This window comes from Sander vitreus, chromosome 5 (genome assembly GCF_031162955.1).
Source record: "Sander vitreus isolate 19-12246 chromosome 5, sanVit1, whole genome shotgun sequence".
NCBI lineage: Eukaryota > Metazoa > Chordata > Actinopteri > Perciformes > Percidae > Sander > Sander vitreus.
The window spans coordinates 17,415,409-17,435,951 of NC_135859.1; the positions used below are offsets into that span (position 1 = coordinate 17,415,409).

Genomic DNA, 20,543 nt, shown 5'->3' on the forward strand with positions numbered 1-20,543 from the left:
AAGTGGACAAACTCATAGCCTACTTTTTGAGGATTTATAAAACTCTGAAGATTAATAATCCCCTAAAATCGCCAAACGGTTTTGAAATGTTGATTATATCCATATAAGTGTTCTTATTACTGTATAGATTTAATACTCCATTGCTATGGAAATAAGCCTGTTGTTCAAATGAACCTGATTATGCCTCGGGCGCTTGAGTAAATAAATAAATAAAATATGTGGCAGCCGTTGTATGCAGTAAACTTTCTTTTAACAAGCCTGTTGTACTGATGCAATGACCAATTATAGTTTTAGTGCTAGTAGGCCTATTAAGAGGTGTGGATTAATTCAGGTAGGACTGTGTGTATACATATTTTATGTGTATTATGAGGTGGTCCGTGAACATTTTTGATTACAAATAGTGGTCCACACACACAAAAAGTTTGAAAACCCCTGATCTAGACTACTGCTTTCTTTCTGTTGTGAATTATTAAAGAAATACTTGATTATGTGAGTAACTGTATGTATTGTTTTGAGTGTTGTACGATGTATTGTTTATTTTTGTTATGTTGTATGAATGTTATGTACATATATAAACATATAAGAAACAATAGATTACAATGTAATTACCCATTTTTCAAGCAATGACAATAAATATGAACAGACTCAGGAAACACACAGACAGCACAATTTGAAAGGGAGTATATTTTTTCTTTGGATAGCGTTGCACTAGTTTTTAGGTTAAAGAACAAAGCAAGCAACCCCTAAAAAAACCTTTTGCTTCATTCATCAGATGATTTCACAGAGATAAACAATTTTCATATGCTATCAATTAGTATCTCATAGGCTTGCTATTTTTTTAAATTTTTTTATTTCATTCACAATTATACAACGACCAGTAGACTAAACAATCTACACTTCAGACAATAAAAGCAACATTTGATCTGATTTACTAAAATGGCAAACTGGAGAAATCAGACTCTCTTAGTTGCTTATAGAGCAAGAAAATAATTATCAATATTCTGTAATATCCATTGAAATAAAGCTCCCTCACTGGCCAGCAGAATTCAGGCTCATTTAACAGTTAAATAAGAAAATAAATACATAATTTAAGTAAAATAATCTTTGTGGCATAGATTGTCTCCTATTTTGTTTTTCTACCATACTTAATATTTGTCCTTTACATACATATTTCTTCTATTTTAGCCACTTCATTATAAAACAATAACATTTTATAGACACAGCATTTTTTCCATTAACATTTCACATTAGATAGTCACTGGTCATGACTGCAGAACTGACCATACTTACTTACTTAATTACTTAAAGTAGGACACAGTCATACAATCTTAATCTTTTTTAAACAAGTTACTCTAAACAAAGGTCCATTAGATTTTTCATTTTCAAAAACAATAAAAATACATAAATGCACTATGAAATTATTCAAACAATTTCAGATTACTGCATAAGCATAATTGCCCTGCATTTTCTTCACCTAACACTTACACGGAAGTTAAATTTTTATACTGTCCTTACCAAGGTTTTCTAACAATTTCCACAGCCACAATTATAACAAAGAGGAGTCAAAAACAGCACTTTACAGCACAAAAAAATCACAGTACCGGAATGTACAGTATGCAAAACCATGCAAACACAGTCACACCCCCTTCACTACCACAGCTAGCCCGCACGCAGGCACGTGCGCACACAGGCACGCACACGCACACACACACACACACACATAAAAACACAAACACACAAACAACTGTTTACAGACATACACACTGAGGTTACAGCTACAACAGTATACACTGTCTTACGCTAACAGCCCAAAAGTACAAGTGTCTAAGATGGTGCATCAGAGGTCACACGGTAACAATGCAACACGATTATTGTGACTATTGTCACTGTCAGCTAACCAGCAGGATCAGTAAGGGATGATCTGAGATGATTAAGAAAAAACGCAAAAACAAACACAGGAACAGTGAACTGAAAGAAAGCAAAATTTCATACAAAAAATAAAAGCATTAGATAGGACAATTTCATTTATTGGAAATATCACATTAGCATTGCGATATTTCACAGTAGTGGAACATGTCAGCGTTGTATCATCCTACTTACAATGCAGTCACAAATATGTGATTGTTTTGTTTTCTTGGTGAATTATTCAAAAAGTAACTTTGTTGCTGTGAAAAGCAAGAGTTATATAAGGCGCAATAACTCATATAAAGGAATGAGTCCAAGCAATATACTGTATATGTTTCCTGGGTCAGATATTGCTGTAGTTAACACTGAAGTACAGAGTTAGAGGCCAACAATTAATCAACTAGTTCTGTACAGCTAGCTTCCCACACCTATCACATCCCACTGCACTTATTTGGCGGCCTATTTAAAGGCCTTTTACGCTCACATTCAATTTCTCAGCTGACGTGCTGTGACGCTGCCATGGCTGGTGGCCGAGCCCCCTGAACCCCAGGCCCCACCCACTTTTTTCATGCACCCTGGAGGGATCATTTGAAACGTTCCTTGCGTCATGTTGATATGTAATGCTGAATTTCCGTAGCATGGAATAACCACAAGAGTAGACTCATACTGCCAAGTCAAAGTGCATATCTCTGTTTGCAGAAGCTAAACATGTTAGTGATTGTTGATAGAGCTGGTGATGCTTATGTGGGATGTTTTGGAATAAAATGCTTTTTTCACCATGTCTCTATGGTCCTATTGGTCTGAGCGGATTTGTTACACAATAGATACATGTTCCACAACTAAAGCAAACTGAGCGATTTGTGAGCATTGTCTGTGTCAAGTACGTCATACTCCTTGTCTCAAAAGCGTTTACTTTCGTTGGTATGCAGTCTGCTGACTTGACTGCTAAGTAAATCAGTGCAGGGTTTCATTTCATCGTCAGAATATGGGGAAGATGGTTTCTAAAAAGCAATAAGTAACCACTCTTTTACTTTACATGACCATAACATCCATCAGTATTTCCTAATGCAAGGTGTCAGCTCCCTGTACTGTCCACACCTGAGAACGGACAAAGGTAGAAGAAACACAGGACAGAGTGAAAGGTTTACAAATAAAAAAATATGTGCACAGCTTAATAGAACAACTCAAGGCAAAGTAAGCCTTCTGGACAAACCAGATGGCTGTTCCTGAAAAGGATGGCATCAGAAACTGTATATTTTCATTACAGAAAAAATACAGTGTAGTGGATGTATTTAATAAAAGACACAACAGTTGGCTATGTGACCTGTGACAACAGCAGGACTAGGTTGTGTATCACACCCCTGAACCCTCTATGTCTTTTTCTTTCACCACAGAAGCAGACACCTGGCTGCTGCTGCCCTCTGCTGGAAGTCTTGTGGACTCACTCTCAGCTTTGGTGGTGCTGGAGGGAGAACCAGTGACATTGAGCGTTTTCATTTTGGCCTGTGCAGGGCTGCCAGAGCGGCTGCGACTGTGGCTGCTGTGGCTGCGGTGGCTGCGATGGCTGCGGTGCTTGGCCTTGCGTGGACTGGGACTGCGGGACCTCATCTTCATGAGGACATCAGTGCTGTCATCCTCTGAGCTGAAGTCAGAGCTGTCTGAAGAACTGGTGGCAAGACCTGAAGTGGGAAGCTGGATCTGAAGAAAGATTTAAAAAGGAGGACAAGAGGTGGACGTAAGAGATAGAATATGGAGAAAGAGCAGCAAAATGTTGGTAAATATTGGTAAAGGTAATGAAAGAATTGTTAAGATGCAGATGGGAACACCACAGTATTAGTATAGTACAACAGATGTAATGTCCCTTTCTTAGTGCTAATGCATTTGATTGTTTTAACCTCAAGAAAGCAGTGCCAGAGTGCCATGATTACCTGAAATGGCTCTGTTACACCCACAATGGTGCTCATGTTGTTGCTATAGTAACCCAAGATAAAGTCCCCTGAGCCTTTAGGCAATTCCTCCTCGGTAAAGGTTACCTGGAAAACAGTTAGTCAGATATCTATTAAATGTTAAACAAAATGATCCCTGAAGAAAATCCACCATGCAACCAGGTTACCTGCTGTTCTTGTCGATTAAAATCAGCTTCCTCTTGCTTGGCCCACACGTAGCCCACATAGTCCTTATGGTGCTTGAAACCCACCTGGGGATGGGCAGCACAATCACTAACAGTAACTACATGATTACAATTAGTAATGCACAGAAATATGTGTTGTACTACTCCTGATGATTTGCTGACATGAATTCTTCAGCCATAACGTTATTTGGCCAGTAGAAGTAAGACTATTTACCTTGTACAGTCCGATCCAGTCCCAGGAGCTGCGAGGGTAGCTGGGCACCAGTTTGAATGTTGCTGTGGCATCAGCAATACTATTCCACTCATCCTCCACTATGATTGTGACCAGGGGAATATCCACCTTGTATGGGAACTACAAAGAACATTTACCATAAACATTTATATAGTGCAAAGTGACTGTAAAGTTTCTTTTTTTTAAAGATTTTTTTGGGGGCATTTTAGGCCTTTATTTTTATAGGACAGCTCGAGACATGAAAGGGGAGAGAGAGGGGTAATGGCATACAGCAAAGGTCCGCAGGTCAGAATCGAACCCGCAGCTGCTGTGTCGAGGAGTAAACCTCTCTATACGGGCGCACACTCTACCAACTGAGCTTCCCAGGTGCTCAACTGTAAAGTTTCTAAGATAAACTTAAATTATAACGAGGACAGCGTATCGAACCTCAGTACGAAATGTGTCCACGGCATCAATTATCAAAAACTGTCAAGTATCGAAAGTTGGCACCAAATGCATGGTCATGTTCTTTGCTAACTTTGCTAAGTTTTTTTAATTTTTGATTATGTTTTGGGGCATTTTAGGCCTTTGTTTATATAGGACAGCTGAAGACATGAAAGGAGAGAGTGAGGGGGAAATGACATGCAGGAAAGGGCTGCAGAGCGAAGTCGAACCTGCGGCCACTGTGTCGAGGAGTAAACCTATACATATATATATATATACATATATATATACATATATATATATATATATATATATACATATATATATATATATATATATATATATATATATATATATATATATATATATATATATATATATAGCGCCTGCTCTACCAGGTGAGCTACCCAGGCGGCCGACTTTGCTAAGTTTAAACTGTAATTTACTTTTACTGCAATGTTCTTGTACAGCAGTTTGAGTTTACACATAAACTAAGGTGTTGAAAATAGTATTGTTTGGTGTTTGTACCGAAACTAAGTATTTTATTATGGTATTAGCACTAGTATCGAAAGATTTCAAACCTGCAGGGTAAAGATGGAGGAGACTGGTTTGTGGTCACTGGCGGTGTATTCCATGTGACTTCGGTAGTAGTGCTGTGTCACTTTGGTCCCGCTGGTCAGCCCTGAAATGGAGCAACGCTTCCCTGCGCTGACAGCAGCGCCGGCAGTAGGAGTGGCTCTCAGGCGCCACAGGATCCGGTCGGTCCAAGCTGGTTTACGCTTCTTCCCACTTGGTGGATGACAGAAAGAGAGATGGAGCAAGAGAAAAAATACCAACTTGTTTAATAACAGTAAATGGAGAGAAAAAAGAGGCACTCTAATTTTTTGTCTAGCAATTTGAATGTTGCATTCGAAAGGGGAGGCTAAGAAAATACACACTGCTGGGTGTTAGAGTTTTGTAAAGTGGCTTTTCTGTTCTAAAAAGCCTTTTTAAAATGTCAGTGACGTCATACACATATACGGCCAGAGATACTGCTTTACGGCAAGCTCTGAGTCACTTCCTTTGTTCTCTCGAAGCATCGACAACACAGCTGACAGGTTAGGCTCTCCCTGTTAATACACGTGCTAGAAAGAGGTTTGCTAATGTTTTAAAGACCACGCCGAAATATTCACTCTGACATTCTGGTTCTGCTTCGGATGCCGTCAAGCGGGATCTCCGATCGTAATCAGTCCTTCACTGACCAATCAGCATTCATTAGCAGAATGCTAGCGTGTTATGGGCAACAACAACTCAACCTGTAAGAAATCAAAAGGACACAAGTACTCGTTCATTCAACTTTCGACCTATAATCCATGTTGAACTTGCAAAAACTACAATCAAATCTGAGATTTCTCAACGACAATCAGGCGAAAGAGACAAATTTAGCCGTCTAGCTCCATAGAGTCCCATTCATTTAGCACTGGAACGCGATCCCCCCCAGTGGAACTCTGGTGGAACTGCAACCAAATTCGGTACAATGGGGCTGAATAGGGAGTGGAAAGGCTTTCCGTAGACGGGCTTTGGTATTACTAAGCTAGACTCTGTGATATCTGGTCAGTTGTCTAGAATTCATAACATCACCCCTGGCATCACCAACCTTGTGTCGTATGTATCTGTTCCAACATCAAACTTGTAGGTGGGAGGGAATTTTAGCGGCCCCTCTTGGAAACCCTCCAACACTGTCTCACTGTCTTTGGCCATATTGAGCTGTAACAATGAGAATTAGTAGACATCACTCACTGAGGATTTCTGTTTGGCACTCACTGACAGCTCCTGTGAGAAGATAGTGTGTTTCTTTATTGCCCTCTAGTGACATCACCTACACAGTCCACCAGACAAAAACAAAACATTTATTACATTTAATGAATTAATTACATTTAATTAAACGTAACGTAAACTTAGTTTCAGCTTGTGAAATGACATGTCATCACAAGAATTCTGATCTCAAGTTAAGATTTTAAGGTGAACAGTTTACTGGGGTGGGGGGGGGGGGGGGGGGGATTTTCCATAAGATTTAAATGGAAAGACTATTTTTGTTCAAAATTAAAAAGTCAATCAAAAGTTAACCTGATGCTATGAACACAGACGAGTTAAGGGGCAAGTTGCTTTTCAGGAGGACTACATGCAGAGGAGTTAAATGTCATAGTCTTTATACAGTATATTAGACCCCATTTTTACCTGATCCTTTTCCAACAACATTGAAAATTTGTTGTTATCGATGGCTGATTTTACCACTTGCATATCTAGGTCATCAATGCGGAAATTGAGATCTCCGAACCAGAACACCACACTGTGAAAATATAAGTGCATAAGTATTTCTGCAATGCCGATTGTGAAGCCATTTCCCTCATAAGACATGAATATGGAAAAAACAAGTCTGGGATTGTTTAGCACAGATATATCAGAGTGCAAAGGTTGTGCTGACTTACTCATGGTCAAGAACCCCAATGGCAGCCTGGCCCTCAAACTGCTGCTGCTGCAGGATACTCTCAAAGTCCTCCATGCGCTGCTCTGAGTTTTCCATGTGAGCTGGCAGGTGGCAGTTGAGGAAGCAGATGGTGTGGCCGAACGCTGACATGCGGGCGCTCACACCACCTTTATTCCCCTGTAACACAGACAAGCACAGGGGAGGTTAAATAATATTAAAGGGGTGATTGAATGCAAAACCGGTTTTACCTTGTCATAGTTGAATAATGACAGTTTAGTGGGTAACTAGGACATACATAGAACCTCAAAATCCCATTGACACCTCTTTCCTCTGCAAATCTCACAATTTGAAACTGCTGCTGAAAATGGGCAAATCTCAACGAGCCGCCTAGTCGACGTCAACTCAGCGGCTCCTCCTCATTTGGCTCTAGTCTCTATCTTTGTCACGCCCAAACATTTACATAGGCTACACCACTGATCTGAGGTCAGCTTAGTCTTCTGAATAGGTTGCGCAGATCTCAGACATTGTAAACATTGTTAATCTGCTATTTTATCACTAAATTCACTTCTGAGACTTTTTTTATGCGAGAAATCAACTATGTAGAGGTCAAATATGGGCCGTTTTACGAAAATGTATGGCTAATTGCAAATTTTGTCCGACTGTGTCGCAGTTTAGCAGGAGCTCAGCAGGGTACGTGACAGCGGCCGGTGCTGCCTCGCCGCCCGGCGTGTCCTACTTCATAGACCCTGGCTCGCTGTGAGCTAGCTGGATCTCCGTCACGAAGGGAAGCCCGCGGCGCTCCATACCCGCGCAAAGTCACCGTTTCTGGGTTACTGGACTACAAAATGCAGAGGCCCTGATGGAGCTCCAGGGCCTGCAGCTAGCCGCGATCTTTACCCATAGGATTGAAGGGACAGTAGCAGCTAACGAAATCCCTAATGTTCACAAAAATGCATTAAATTGAAATCGGACACCATAGTTAGCTTTATAAGACCTTGGGGTAGATGTTATATAAGTGGTGTGATGAAATTCAAACTGTAAATATAGCTACTCTAGTTATGCCGGCAGCTGGCAGCCAGCTCCGCGGAGCTTCGCTGAGCTCTGCGTAGGCCCAAGTATTCCAGTAGTCCAGTACCCAGGGAAACGGTGATTTTCACTGGGTATGGAGGTTGCCGCTTTTTCGTCAGACTGTGTGGAGCTCCTAGCTAAAGTCCGACACGTTTTACCAAATTTGAAATTAGCCATCAATTTTGGTAAAACGGCCCATATTTGAGCTTTATATAGTTGATTTCTCGCTTAAAAAAAGTCTCAGAAGTGAATTTAATAACGAAATAGCCCGACAAACAATGTATAACTTTGCAGTGTCTGAAATATGAGACCTGCTGTCTCGTCTCCAATGTGTTTCTATGGCGTTCGCTCAAACCAATCAGCGCGCAGCTCATCTAAATATTCATGAGCATACCATATTTGGAAGAAAAGCTCTTGTTCCAAATAGAGCCATATTCACAGGGTAGTTAAGGGCCTAATAAAATAGCATTCGGGCAATTTTCATCCCAACCAATGTTACATACCCTATTAGGAGACCTTAAGGAACAGTGTATAATACCCTATATAAACACTCAATCACCCCTTTAAAGAGAGGAAGGCAAGAAAGCGTTTGTATTAATTGTCTCATCATTTCACTGGAAGCTAAATTAAATAGTCAGTCAGTGATGGAAAAGTGCCTAAAGACAGTGTATGTCAATTGATTGGTGCAAGTGTCTGTGCCACAGACAAACAGGAAGTTTACTCATTCATCTTCATTAGTGAAGAACGTCTTCAATATTTAATGCTAACAGTAAAGTGCACAGTTGGGGGACAGGATGAGTCTGTGGATTTCTACCTGCTGGTCTCCCAACTGCTCTGACCCACCAAAACACATAAGATGTTTCAGTATAAAATCAGAATGTGGTGATGCCTGTCTGACTTCATACAGGGAGGATTTCATTTAAAAATAAGTGCTACATAACTTTTCAGTGAACAGGATCTTAGTTCTGTCTCAGAGCATGTTATTGTCTTTCAGTAACACATTGTAGCAAACATCTTTTTTCCCCCCTGTATTAGAACAGTTCTTTATTCTCATAAAACTGGATGAATCAGCATTATATATATATATCATAGCATATCAAGTAACAAGACTGGATAAATACAAACAACCTCCATTATTTACACTCCGAGCAGTAGAAGTGTGTAGACTGTAGTGGAAAGTTAGTGTCTGTCAGATCTCTATCAGGGTATCAGTGACAGTGATGCAAGCTTAAATCTAGTCGCTCCTGCAGAGATGTCGTCCTATGTACAGCTAAGCTGAAATTTCCATAACACAGTGCTGATCACAGAATGGTGTCAGGAGCCGTCTCACCCAGTAACCCCCCAGGCCAGTACGGGTGGTCTCAGTCTGGACTCCGCGGAGGAAGGGCAGATGGAAGTACTTGGCAAAGACCAGTAGTATCAATCCCTGCATCCGCTGGGACGTCACCTGAGGGATAGGCAGGTGAGACAGACAGACATGGCGAAAAAATATGATAACATGAATAGGTAGGTACACAGTGTGAGTTAGGAGGAGCCACTTTGCATATTTCTGAAAAGAGAGCAGCTATAAAGTTCAGGGTAACTGTATAAATATCTTTATCTTTAGCACTAATATTTCAATAAACAAATTCTCTGAGCTGAGTCAGGCTTTGCGGTGTGTCCATTTCTGCTGCTCTGCTTCACTTTCTCTCCCCTTTCATTTCCATTTAGCCCTGCAGGAGCCAGCGGTCCTGCTCTCCTACTACGTTACATGAAGCACTGCACATTAAGGAGGCCATAGCTTGTGGTCTACCCTCGCTGTGGCATCAAACCACTTTGTAGAGGAAACGTGATGTACACGCTGAAGGCACTTGATGGTCAGACCTTTCCTTTCTCCAAGCCCTCCACCATTATCTCAATAGCACTTGCATCTTGTTCTGCTACATAATGAAATGTAGATTTTGACATTTGTTCGCCAATGGTATAAAAAAAGGTATACATATTTATGTACTGCACAAGAGGGGCAGAAATATGACACATGCATTGTGGAACAAGATGAGGTATTTGCATGCTATGTCAAGCCCCTCACCAGATATTTATGTCCATCCCTCCCTCTCCCTTCCTCCAGTGGTCCACACATCCCAACCCCCAACTGCAGACGGAAGAAGCATGATCACACCCCGCCTGAAATGCCCTGTGGCCAGTAATGGAGGCACACATCTTTGCACGTGACATACAGTAAGACCCGCTCGCTTGTATACTAACCAGCAATTTGTAGATTTTGACATTTGTTCGCCACTTACTGTTTACGTTACGCAACAAAACTTTGTTGCGTAATGGATTCTACTGAACCGTAAAGTGGACCCACTTTATTTGTGCTATGTGTGTGGACACACACAATGAGTGTGTGTGTGCATCTGTGTCTAAAGTCTGAGAGAAGAGAATCCCCTTTTTTGCCTGCATGCCCTGTGGTTTAAAAGCATACAATAAGTCACGGTAACACATTCAAAAGAGTGACCATGTTGCAATTAGAGATAAGGGCCAGAAAAAAACTTTCCTTGCTAATTTGTGCATTTAAATTGAAACTTACTGAAACATAAATGATGGTGACAATCAGCAGCTGTGTGGTGAATAGCCAGAAAAAAAATGTTTTGTTGGCTCAATGTTTCTGCAGTGAAGGACAATAAGCTTTCCTGTGTCTGCAGTAGTTACAGTTTGAACCTGACTGAATGAGCGTTGGTGAGCCCTATCTCAGAGCGAAAAAGAACTGATGGGGTGTCTCATTACTACGTGTCTGTCCACCATGTCATAACTAGACTGATTCCTACTGACACCATACATCTCCCTTTGCTCAAGACAATCTCAAATTAACACATCCCCTTAACATGTTCACAGTATTAATATCCACATGAAGTACACAAAAAGGAAATGATTTTAACGAGGTTAAAGCTAACGTAGCAGACCATGATACAGCCGGGGGACAGCATCAGTCTCACTGTCAGAGGCCCATCAACACTGACAACAACATGATCCAAAAATAAAACAGCATCCTGGGAGACATTTGTCTAGCTCTTTCAGCTCGACAGCTGATTCACGCTCTCTGGCTCACCATGCCAACAGAGCCAAGCATCGTTTCAGATGCAGCCAGACGAACACCAACCACAGCTGCAGTACTTGCCCCTTAAAAACATCAAACCTGGTAGATACCAACACACCAGACAGTTCTTCAGAAAATAACATAGCCATGCTCGTCTTATTTCATATACAGTGTGGAATACATTTTAGGAAGCATTTGCTACATCTGATTTATTGTGTGCATTCCATGAAACCTATTGCATTTCTTAGTATACTATATTCCCACAGTGGGTATGTGTAGGCATTGTGAAATAGAAAGATAGAGAAAACGGTGCAGATATGCAGTCATAAAGGCACACAGAAGGGAGACTGAGAAACAGTGAGAGCTTGACTTTGTATTTTGAGCTTGGCAGACAGTGGAAGATAGCAGATACGCTGACATTACACGCCTGTTATGAATTATCACCCCATCCGTTGCTCAGGGAACAAAATGATCCGAAACAGTAGCGGAGAAGCAGAGATCTTATCAGTGATCACGTCATGTGTATGAATCTAAGCTGTTTAGCATTTTACTATGAGAGTGTGCATATGTTTTGATAATAAAAGCCATTACTGACCAGCACATAACCAAAGGGGCTGAGTCTCTCCATGCAGACCTCGCTCCACTGGTCGGTGAAGAGGGCATCTTTTAGCCTTTTGTTAATCATGGAATTCACTTCCTGCAGCCTTGAAGAAAAATGACACACAACAACACACACGGGTCAAAAGCCGACAGAGATGTAAGAGGAGCTGTTGAGTGGGAGCTTCGATAATGTAAGGGAGGATTAATAAATGAAAGAAAATCGTAGCGGGAGAGGAGAGAGACATAATCACTGTGGTACAGAACTAAGCCTGGCTGCTCATTAGGGACATTGTTTTAGGTGTCCATGTGGGAAAAATGTACATAAATGGAAAATTCAGGATTATTTTTTTTTGGGCATTTTAGGCTTTTATTTTTGTAGGACAGATGGAGACTTGAAAGGGGAGAGAGAGGGTGAATGACATGCAGCAAAGGGCCGCAGGTCGGAGTTGAACCCGCGGCCGCTGCGTCGAGGAGTAAACCTCTATATATGGGCATGTGCTCTACCAGATGAGCTACCAAGGCGCTGGAAAATTCAGCTTTTATGTGGAAGAAACTAGATGCGCCACAAAACACTCACCCGATAATGTACATGTCTGTGTTTCCATCACCCACATTCAGCCCCAGCAAAGAAGTGATGTCATCAGGTGGCGTGGCCGAACCCACGTTCCAAGTGATGATGTGCAGCCTGTTGGAAAAGGGTGTTAGGTAGTATCACTTATAAACTCTCGTCTCCTACACACCTCAGGATCATAACCTACAGACTCTGAGTGACACAGCAGAACCCTCGTATTAATAAAAATGATAATGATGTAATTCATTTAGCCATTCTGATTCATATGCAGAGGAAATTGCATAAAATGACTGAAGAAATATTAATATTAAGTAAAAAGATCGGACATTACAAAACTGAGTACAAGCTGACTGTGTTCATTTCCAGCAGCTACTGTTTCCATTAGGTTAATTAACACCATTGATGAGGGCAGTTGCCAGACAGCACTGGCGCAAACCAAAGGTTGTGTAAGGGATTGTATTTACACCTTGTTTGTTGTTAATTCGTGCAGTGTGATTTGATATATTGGGCCGCCTGGAAGCTCAGTAGTTAATGTCACTTAAAAACAAGAAGTCCTGTGTTCAAATCCACTGGTGCTGAAAGCCAAGCCAACTCTGGACCAGTCTGAATGTTACACATGTATAGGATCTACTGTATATTTAATGCAGTATTTACAGTGTATTTGCAGGGAAGCTATTGAACAATTTCCCCAAAAAAAACAACCTGAATGAACATGCAGCTCTTCTCTGTTTACTGGCCAAAGGTGGTGGCAAAGGATAAAGGACATTTAGGTTTCCAGTTGTTCCAGGGCACTTGAGATTCAGCTCCCAAGAAAATTCCAAAAATGTTCTATAAAAAGCAATGAGCTCACTATGCTAGTGTTATCATTACATTTCCACTTCCAGCAAACCCTTCTCACAGCCACAGCATGCTGTAGCTGATTAAACTGCATGCATGTTATTTAGGTTTGCAATTTTTCTTGTTCATTCACATTACATGGCATTAAGTTTTTAAGTTGTCTGTGCCACGACACTTCTGTTAAAATGTTCCCATTAATTTAGCAACCTAATCCAAGTCACTTTACAGTGATTCACTACCTACTAAAGCATGAAGTGGTTAGAAACACACCCATAGATAAAAAGGAACCAGAGGGAAAGAAAGACACAAACCTAACACTGAAATGGATGTAATTTAGAAAAAGAATAATTGTATGCCATGTATTCTGACCAAATTTGGGATATTGATATTATTCAGAGAGATTCTTCACTTCACAACAACCAATTTGATTGTTGAATTTGTAAAAAGTAGTCAAAGTAAATGTTTCATGACACAGAAACAAATAATTATGATGACAGTATAAATCACCAGAATCTGACTACATGTTCACTCTAGTCATGTAGCCTTGCACTGTTGACTGTCAGTGTATATAAATAAATACTATGTGTGCCAGGCTTTTTTTTCAGCTGTTTGGGAAATAAAGGCGATGTTAAGACATTCTAAATCATGGTGGGAAAAACAGATGAGGGAACTTGCCTGAAGTCTTCCACAATCTGGGTCTGAGTGTCAGCTGTACCTGCTACAGAGAAGGCTCTCTGTGCATGAGGGTTCAGGTGAGGAGCCTCAGGCCTGTTAACAGGTGGGTGGGGGACTGAGGCAGCCCTAACCGGGTGGTGGCCCGGTCCTTTAGGACCAGCCTTAGCGCTGGGCCCCGTGCGCTCTCCTACGGGTTTGACTGCTCCAGGGCCAGAGGTTTTGGGGCGACTTGCCACAGTGCCATCAGGAATGCACTTGTCCTGGTTAGCCACTGGAGTGGGTCCGGCTTTGGGTTCAGCTTTAAGTTCGGAGATGTCAACAGAGCCCTCTACTCTGGCGCTTCTCTGGGGCCGTCTAGGCCTGGCAGGAGCTCCAGGCTGGCCGGCAGTGGAATCTGTGGCCGGGGCCGCTGTATCTGATGCCGGAGCTGGAGTTGTTGTTAAAGCTTCTGCTGCTCCCTTTGTGTTGTCTTCTTGCATCTGGCTTTGGTTCAGATTATCTCCGTCCATTTCTTAAGATTTCTGTGACAAAGAAAACAATAGGAATGTTTCCACTTGCAAGATGCACATCATGTTTGCATTTTAGGAATTTCAATTCATATTCATCCAGAACATCTTACCCTGAAGATAACATTCTTGTGTAGCATCAGAATTATATGGAGAGATTTATGTAAGGAACCAAAGTCTCTGTGGCCAGTACATGATGATATAATGTACTACAGAAAATTAATTTAAAAAAGGAGCTAAGAAGGTACAGAGAGGATTTCTATCACTGGAACACTGAACAGCACGACATGCAGCCTCTTTCACAAATGACAAGGCTATTCAGCTGATGAGTGCAGGACTGTCATGAGACCCTATTGAGCAAGCAAGACAACTGAGTGAGTCAGTCAGGCTCCCACCAATTCATGACTGTTCATTACCTGCCTTCTCATGGCCTTGAAAACAGAAGAATACAGCTGCATGTATGATAGACGAAATTGAAAGACCAAAATACATAAAGCAACAGCTAAAGAGCAGGAAGAGACAAGGAGAAATGTATTCTCCTACTGTCCTAACCTCTTGGAGCTTTTGAATGGAAGATTTGGAGAAGAAAAAACACCTGGACACAGTTTAAAGTGCCCATATTATGAAAAAAACACTTTTTCTGGGATTTGGGGTGTTCTTTTGTGTCTCGGGTGCTTCCACACGCATACAAACTTTGAAAAAAATCCATCCATGTTGTTTTGAGTGAGATACGGTTTCTGAATGTGTCCTGCCTTCAGTCTCCGGGTGAGCTGTTCAAAATCGGCACGGCTTGTGACGTCACAAAACCAAAACGAGCTGGCTAACCGCAACCGTTAGCTCGTAGTGTTAGCTAATGCTAACGCTAGCATGCTACCTCGTTCACAATAGCAAAGTACTGCTACAACACACACAAGTTCACCATAATCTACAAAAGAACTACTTACATGTGCGCCCTCATTTAGAAGTCTCCCAGCTAATCCTGCCTTGTAACTGACCGAAGTTGGAGAAACAACCTCTCTTTTACTGTCTATGGAGCTAGCTAGCTGACATGATCTACATCTGAGCTACTGCGCATGTGCGAGTGCAATCAAAGATAGTACAGAAGAAGAAGAAAAGAGGTCTCACTCTGTAGCTAAAACAGAGACCAGCTGAAAAGAGGATCTGCAGCAGTTAGAGAGAGCTGTGCAGTACAACAAAAATATGGTGTTTTTTGAAAATTAAACCATGTAAACCTATTCTGGTACAACCTTAAAATACAAGTATGAACCTGAAAATGAGCATAATATGGGCGCTTTAACATCCTCTCTACTTGTGCCTAAGCCGCGCGCCAGTCCAGCAGTAACCAGGGAGATGCTCAGTCAGTTCATATCAGTTCAGAGCACCTGCCACACACTTACATGAAGAACCGCTGCACCGTCCAGAACCACAAAGTCAACAGCAGGGAATAAACAACAACACAGAGAGAGGAGCTACAGAGAGATCAGACAAACAGAGAGTAGAGGACAGGAATAAAAAAGGAATCTAAACGCATTCATTCAAGTAACAATCTATTCGATTATTGCGTGAATAAATGACGGTTTTGCTTTTCTCTATTGCAGATTGATAGGACACAATAGTAATTTAAGCTACTGCACACAGTTTATAAAAAAAATTTAAATGTCTGATTTAAATGCAAAACATGTGCAGCATTTTAACTTCAGAGGCAACTGCTTCAATGAGTTGATGAAAAATTAATAAATAACTATGTAATTAGTAATAGTAAATATGGTGATGTCCAACATGGCTGACGATAAAAGAGTGCCACTTATAGAAATTCAAACTTCCGTGAAAAAATATGGCCATACAATTAATGGGAAATCAAAGGAAAAAAAGATACAGACACTGTAATCATCACCAAAGATGACGAAATAAAAGCAAGCAAGAAATGCTCAGATGTAAAATCCCTTAAACAAAAAAATCAGCCCCATACAGTAGATGGGGACATCATATTGTGCTTGTGGACATGTCTGAGCCTTAAAAGAGCTGATTTGAGCACTAAACTGTGGCAGCAGGGAAACAGGTGAGGAAGGACCAAAAAATGTCAAAATATTCTATGAGGGTGAGCGGACACTTAATCTAACATTGTCAGGTGCACAGCCAAATCTTGGCAGACATTAACCCAATATATTCTCTACATGGTAAAAAGATGCCCTGTACATTAGGGACATATTTTTGGTCAGTAGGGAGACAGGGTTATCTGCTTGGGGACGGGGAAACGACAGAGCCTTTTTTATAATTATTCACATGACCTTGAAGAGATGGGGGCCATGACTTTCGTGCAGAGAGGAGGGCTGCCTCTGTACTCCACATGTGCCCACAAACATGCTGGCCTCTCAGTCCACCAATAACCTGGTGCCTGGCTGGGCATAATGTATTCCTATGGTCCATGTATGGCATTCGGTGGGGGGAGTGTGGAAGAGGGTGGTAGGGCACACGTGGGAGTGGGTGGGTGCAAAACGAGCCGAGGGAAGCGAGGGGGAGAGCGGAGCGAGACAGCCCATTCAGTGACAACACTGTGTCTCTTTGCAGAATGTCTCTAAATTGATCCTCTCACACTTCCCTCTGGCACTGTCTATTTTTCCAAGCCCCCCTCTCTCTCTCTCTCTCTCTCTCTCTCTCTCTCTCTCTCTCTCTCTCTCTCGTCCCATTTCTCTAATCCTTTCCCTCTCCCCATCTTCTTCCAGACTCTGTTGTTTCATCTTACCCACCTCCACTGCATGGGCATTGAATCGCTCACCCCACTAATTTAGTTTCCCCATCCCTATATTTTCCCTTTCACATCAACCTGAGTGCCTACACTATTCCTGGCCTAAAAAATGTTCATTCCTTTCCTCTCTTATTCCGCCTGCACTCTGAGGTGACACTTGCGCTCCTCCAGCGACGTGCTCTGTATTGTTTCCTTCAGCCAACCACCTCACAGTCACTATCAATGACGTCAACATGCCACAGTCCCAGCGGCCGCCGCCACAACAACCGGACATTGATCATAATCAGTGCTAATGTGCTCGGGAACATGGGGAAAAAACTGGAGAATGAGAACATGTTCAAATCATATATGAGAAAATATCTGGGAACAATGGGGAGACACAGTATGTAGGACTTTGTGGAGGTGATAATGAAAGAAGCAAATACTAAAACGTGAGATATGGACACTGATTAAGGTGGAAATAGCACACGCAGATCTACATTTATAATACACAATTTGTTTTAATTTGCTTAATAGCCAAATATTTGTCTTTCTGGGAATAGTAACGACACATTACCACTTCTTATTCCACTCACGGTCACCAAGGAGAGAGTGGAATGATTTGATAATAACAAATGTGTCATGGGGTTTATATGCGCCCTCCTGAGGGGGCTAAAGCTGAGAGAGCCAGGAAGGATGTGGTGTAACCCAAACAGCAGGCTCTAGCAAACCTTCTTGGCTCCTCTGGTGGGATTATTTGACAACACAGATAGTTTTGGACGACCAGATGATCAGATCACAGCCAAGGCTGTAGGATGTCAAGATGATCTTGCTTACAGTCTAACACTGAAGACATATGCTGACAACATGCAGTATAATGTCTGCACTGCAAAATTATATTGTAAGTTGCAATTTCAGATTCTGTCAATTAACAATTATAGAAATCAGCCAAATGGAAACATTTACTTTGGCTTCATTCTGCTTAAAATGGTCCTCTGTAGAGGAAAACGGTCACCATGTTGTTATCAGACACAAAAGCAGCATCTGGTTCACCAAATAATTGACTTGCATAGATTGCACAATGTCAACTAATTGGGATAAAGATTATCATTCTGCACTACATAATCTGTATGTGAAGGAATCTGGCTATGCAATCAAATGCAATGACAAAAACTCATTATGGATGATAAAAAGAAATCCACTGTGCGTGGACTGGAATGTGAAACAGGCCCACAGCATGTGTACTAAGGTCTGCATGTGCATGGAATTAAAACACTATTTTATAGAGAAGTCTGTTCACTGCCCAGATCTTTCTACATGCCCAGTTACTGATATTTACGTAAGTAAGAATGAAGAAATACGTACGGAAAGTTGCAAAAGAAGCTTCACAGTACAGTAGCTGCCGCTTTAGTAACTACTGAGGAAATATGTTAGGTGAGTGATAGTCTCACATTGCCAGACCTGTGCTGTGGAGTGATAGTCAGGGATAATCAGTGAATTTAGACTAAAATTAAATGCAGCGTTTTGGAATCCAATGTTGCTACAGATTATTAGGCTTGCAGCATAATCCTCCCTCAGTGCATCTTTCACATTACATTATATTCTAGCACTATAATGTGCTTGGTGCGATTCAGATTGGCAGAGTAAGGGTAAAGCTTATATGGTTTACACCATTTTAACAGAGCATAATGACAACTGTATAACATGAGTTAGTGACCTGAAACAGCTTCTGACTGCACATAAATGTGCAAATATTTATCTCTATAAACCAAGAGAAGGATTTTTGTCAGGATGTGTCATTTGATACGTGGTATACTCAGTTTTGTTAACACTAGAACACAAGTTTTACATTGCACACTTTCAGCGTCCCATGATAGGTGTACATATTTACATACTGAAACAGAAATGACTGATGTATCGGCTGAAAGAGGACAGCAGTAGCAATTACAGTATCTGGTCTAATTACACTCTTGCTTCAACGACAATTTTTGTCTGGCAGAAAAAGAAGATGGTCATTTTAATTCAGTGTTTTGCCATTAAATTCACTCAGACACATGGGTGCCCTCTTGTGCATTAATTTGTGTGTGTGTGTAATATAAATATCAGTGCCAGAGTATGTGTGTACACTTATGTGTGAAAACCTGATCATGATTCATCTGCATGATCTCTAGCACTGAAAAAGGTGAGAAATTTGTTTATTCTTAATTATCATGGTTTTACGTTGCAAACAAGTAAGCTGTAACATGTATTAATGACCCACACATTCACAGCATGATGATTTCTTTACAGGGGACGTTAGAATGAAATAAAAGTAAACAACAATATTGGTGTTTCTGCAGTCACAATCACTGGTAATTAATAGAGGTGCGTCCTGTTACATAAATGTCCCTGATAGGTTTCAAAACTCAACAGAACGCATGCTTGCAGCTGATTAATCATTACCTTTACCTGTTTTGGTTCTTCTGTGTTGAGGATTTTTACAGCTGATGGATCTTGAGGAAACCGTTGTCACAGATGTAGCAGTCGGTCAGCCTCGGTGGAGGATGTGAATTAATAGGAATCACAAGAAGGAGAAGGAGTGAAACGTTAACCGAAAATACACTGAACTTTCCTTTCCAGTCGTCTCCCAGATGAAACTATCGGCATCCCAGCGCCTTCCTTCCTTCCTTCCTTCCTCAGCGGGGGAACGACAGGGAGGAGGAGCAGGTGGGTTTATAGCGATGTTGGCGACAGAATTGCCAAGCAGGCTACATCTCAGGAACACAAATGTCTCCTCCTGCGTTTAAAGAAACAGGCTGTAGCAGCACGGGCACGCCTGTGTGTCCTGTGCCTTCACCGTGCCCTTCAAATTAAAGAAGACGTGTCCGGGACGGCACGAGAGACAGAGAGCGAGAGAGAGCGCTTCCGTAAACGAGCAGCCGCTGCCTGCCAACGATGTTCGGTTGATGATTACAGTAGTCCGGCTCTGAAGCTCCCAGAACTACAGCAAGTAGAATGGAGATATCATGACAATTACACACACATGGCTTACATTTGCGAACTTAGCGTACACTTCTCTCTCTACAACAACAACAACAACTTACCGTTAGTCAATTTTAGGCTGCGAGCCAAATTACCTCTTACCTATTAATCAGTGTGGATTTGAATGGCCGTTCTATGTAGTCAAAGTCTATGATGAAGCACTACTGCCGCATAGTGGTTGGTTTGGAGAGGTGCGTGGCATAATTACAGAACAGCAGTGAGGGTTGTATGGCCTTACCTTCTATAGCATCTTTTAATTAGCCATTTGTAGACTGTAACACTGTCTAAAAAAACCTAACAGAGTAT

General features: G+C 41.5%; 1 protein-coding gene across 2 annotated transcripts; it reads right to left on the reverse strand.

Moving 5' to 3' along the window:
- Positions 1-1,691: 1,691 nt before the first annotated feature.
- Positions 1,692-20,184, reverse strand: inpp5jb (inositol polyphosphate-5-phosphatase Jb). 2 transcript variants are annotated; one of them, XM_078250759.1, is made up of 13 exons: positions 19,659-20,184; positions 13,986-14,506; positions 12,480-12,587; positions 11,898-12,006; positions 9,557-9,673; positions 7,160-7,335; positions 6,909-7,020; positions 6,328-6,437; positions 5,273-5,480; positions 4,251-4,388; positions 4,014-4,102; positions 3,834-3,933; positions 1,692-3,603 (listed from the first exon to the last, which is right to left on the reverse strand). In XM_078250759.1, the coding sequence occupies exons 2-13, from the start codon at positions 14,492-14,494 to the stop codon at positions 3,259-3,261; spliced, it is 2,121 nt and encodes a 706-aa protein (XP_078106885.1). In that variant the 5' UTR covers positions 14,495-14,506; positions 19,659-20,184; the 3' UTR covers positions 1,692-3,258. The 2 variants fall into 2 exon arrangements, with proteins under 2 accessions (XP_078106885.1, XP_078106884.1); XM_078250758.1 differs by having other exon boundaries at positions 19,665-20,183.
- Positions 20,185-20,543: the final 359 nt, after the last annotated feature.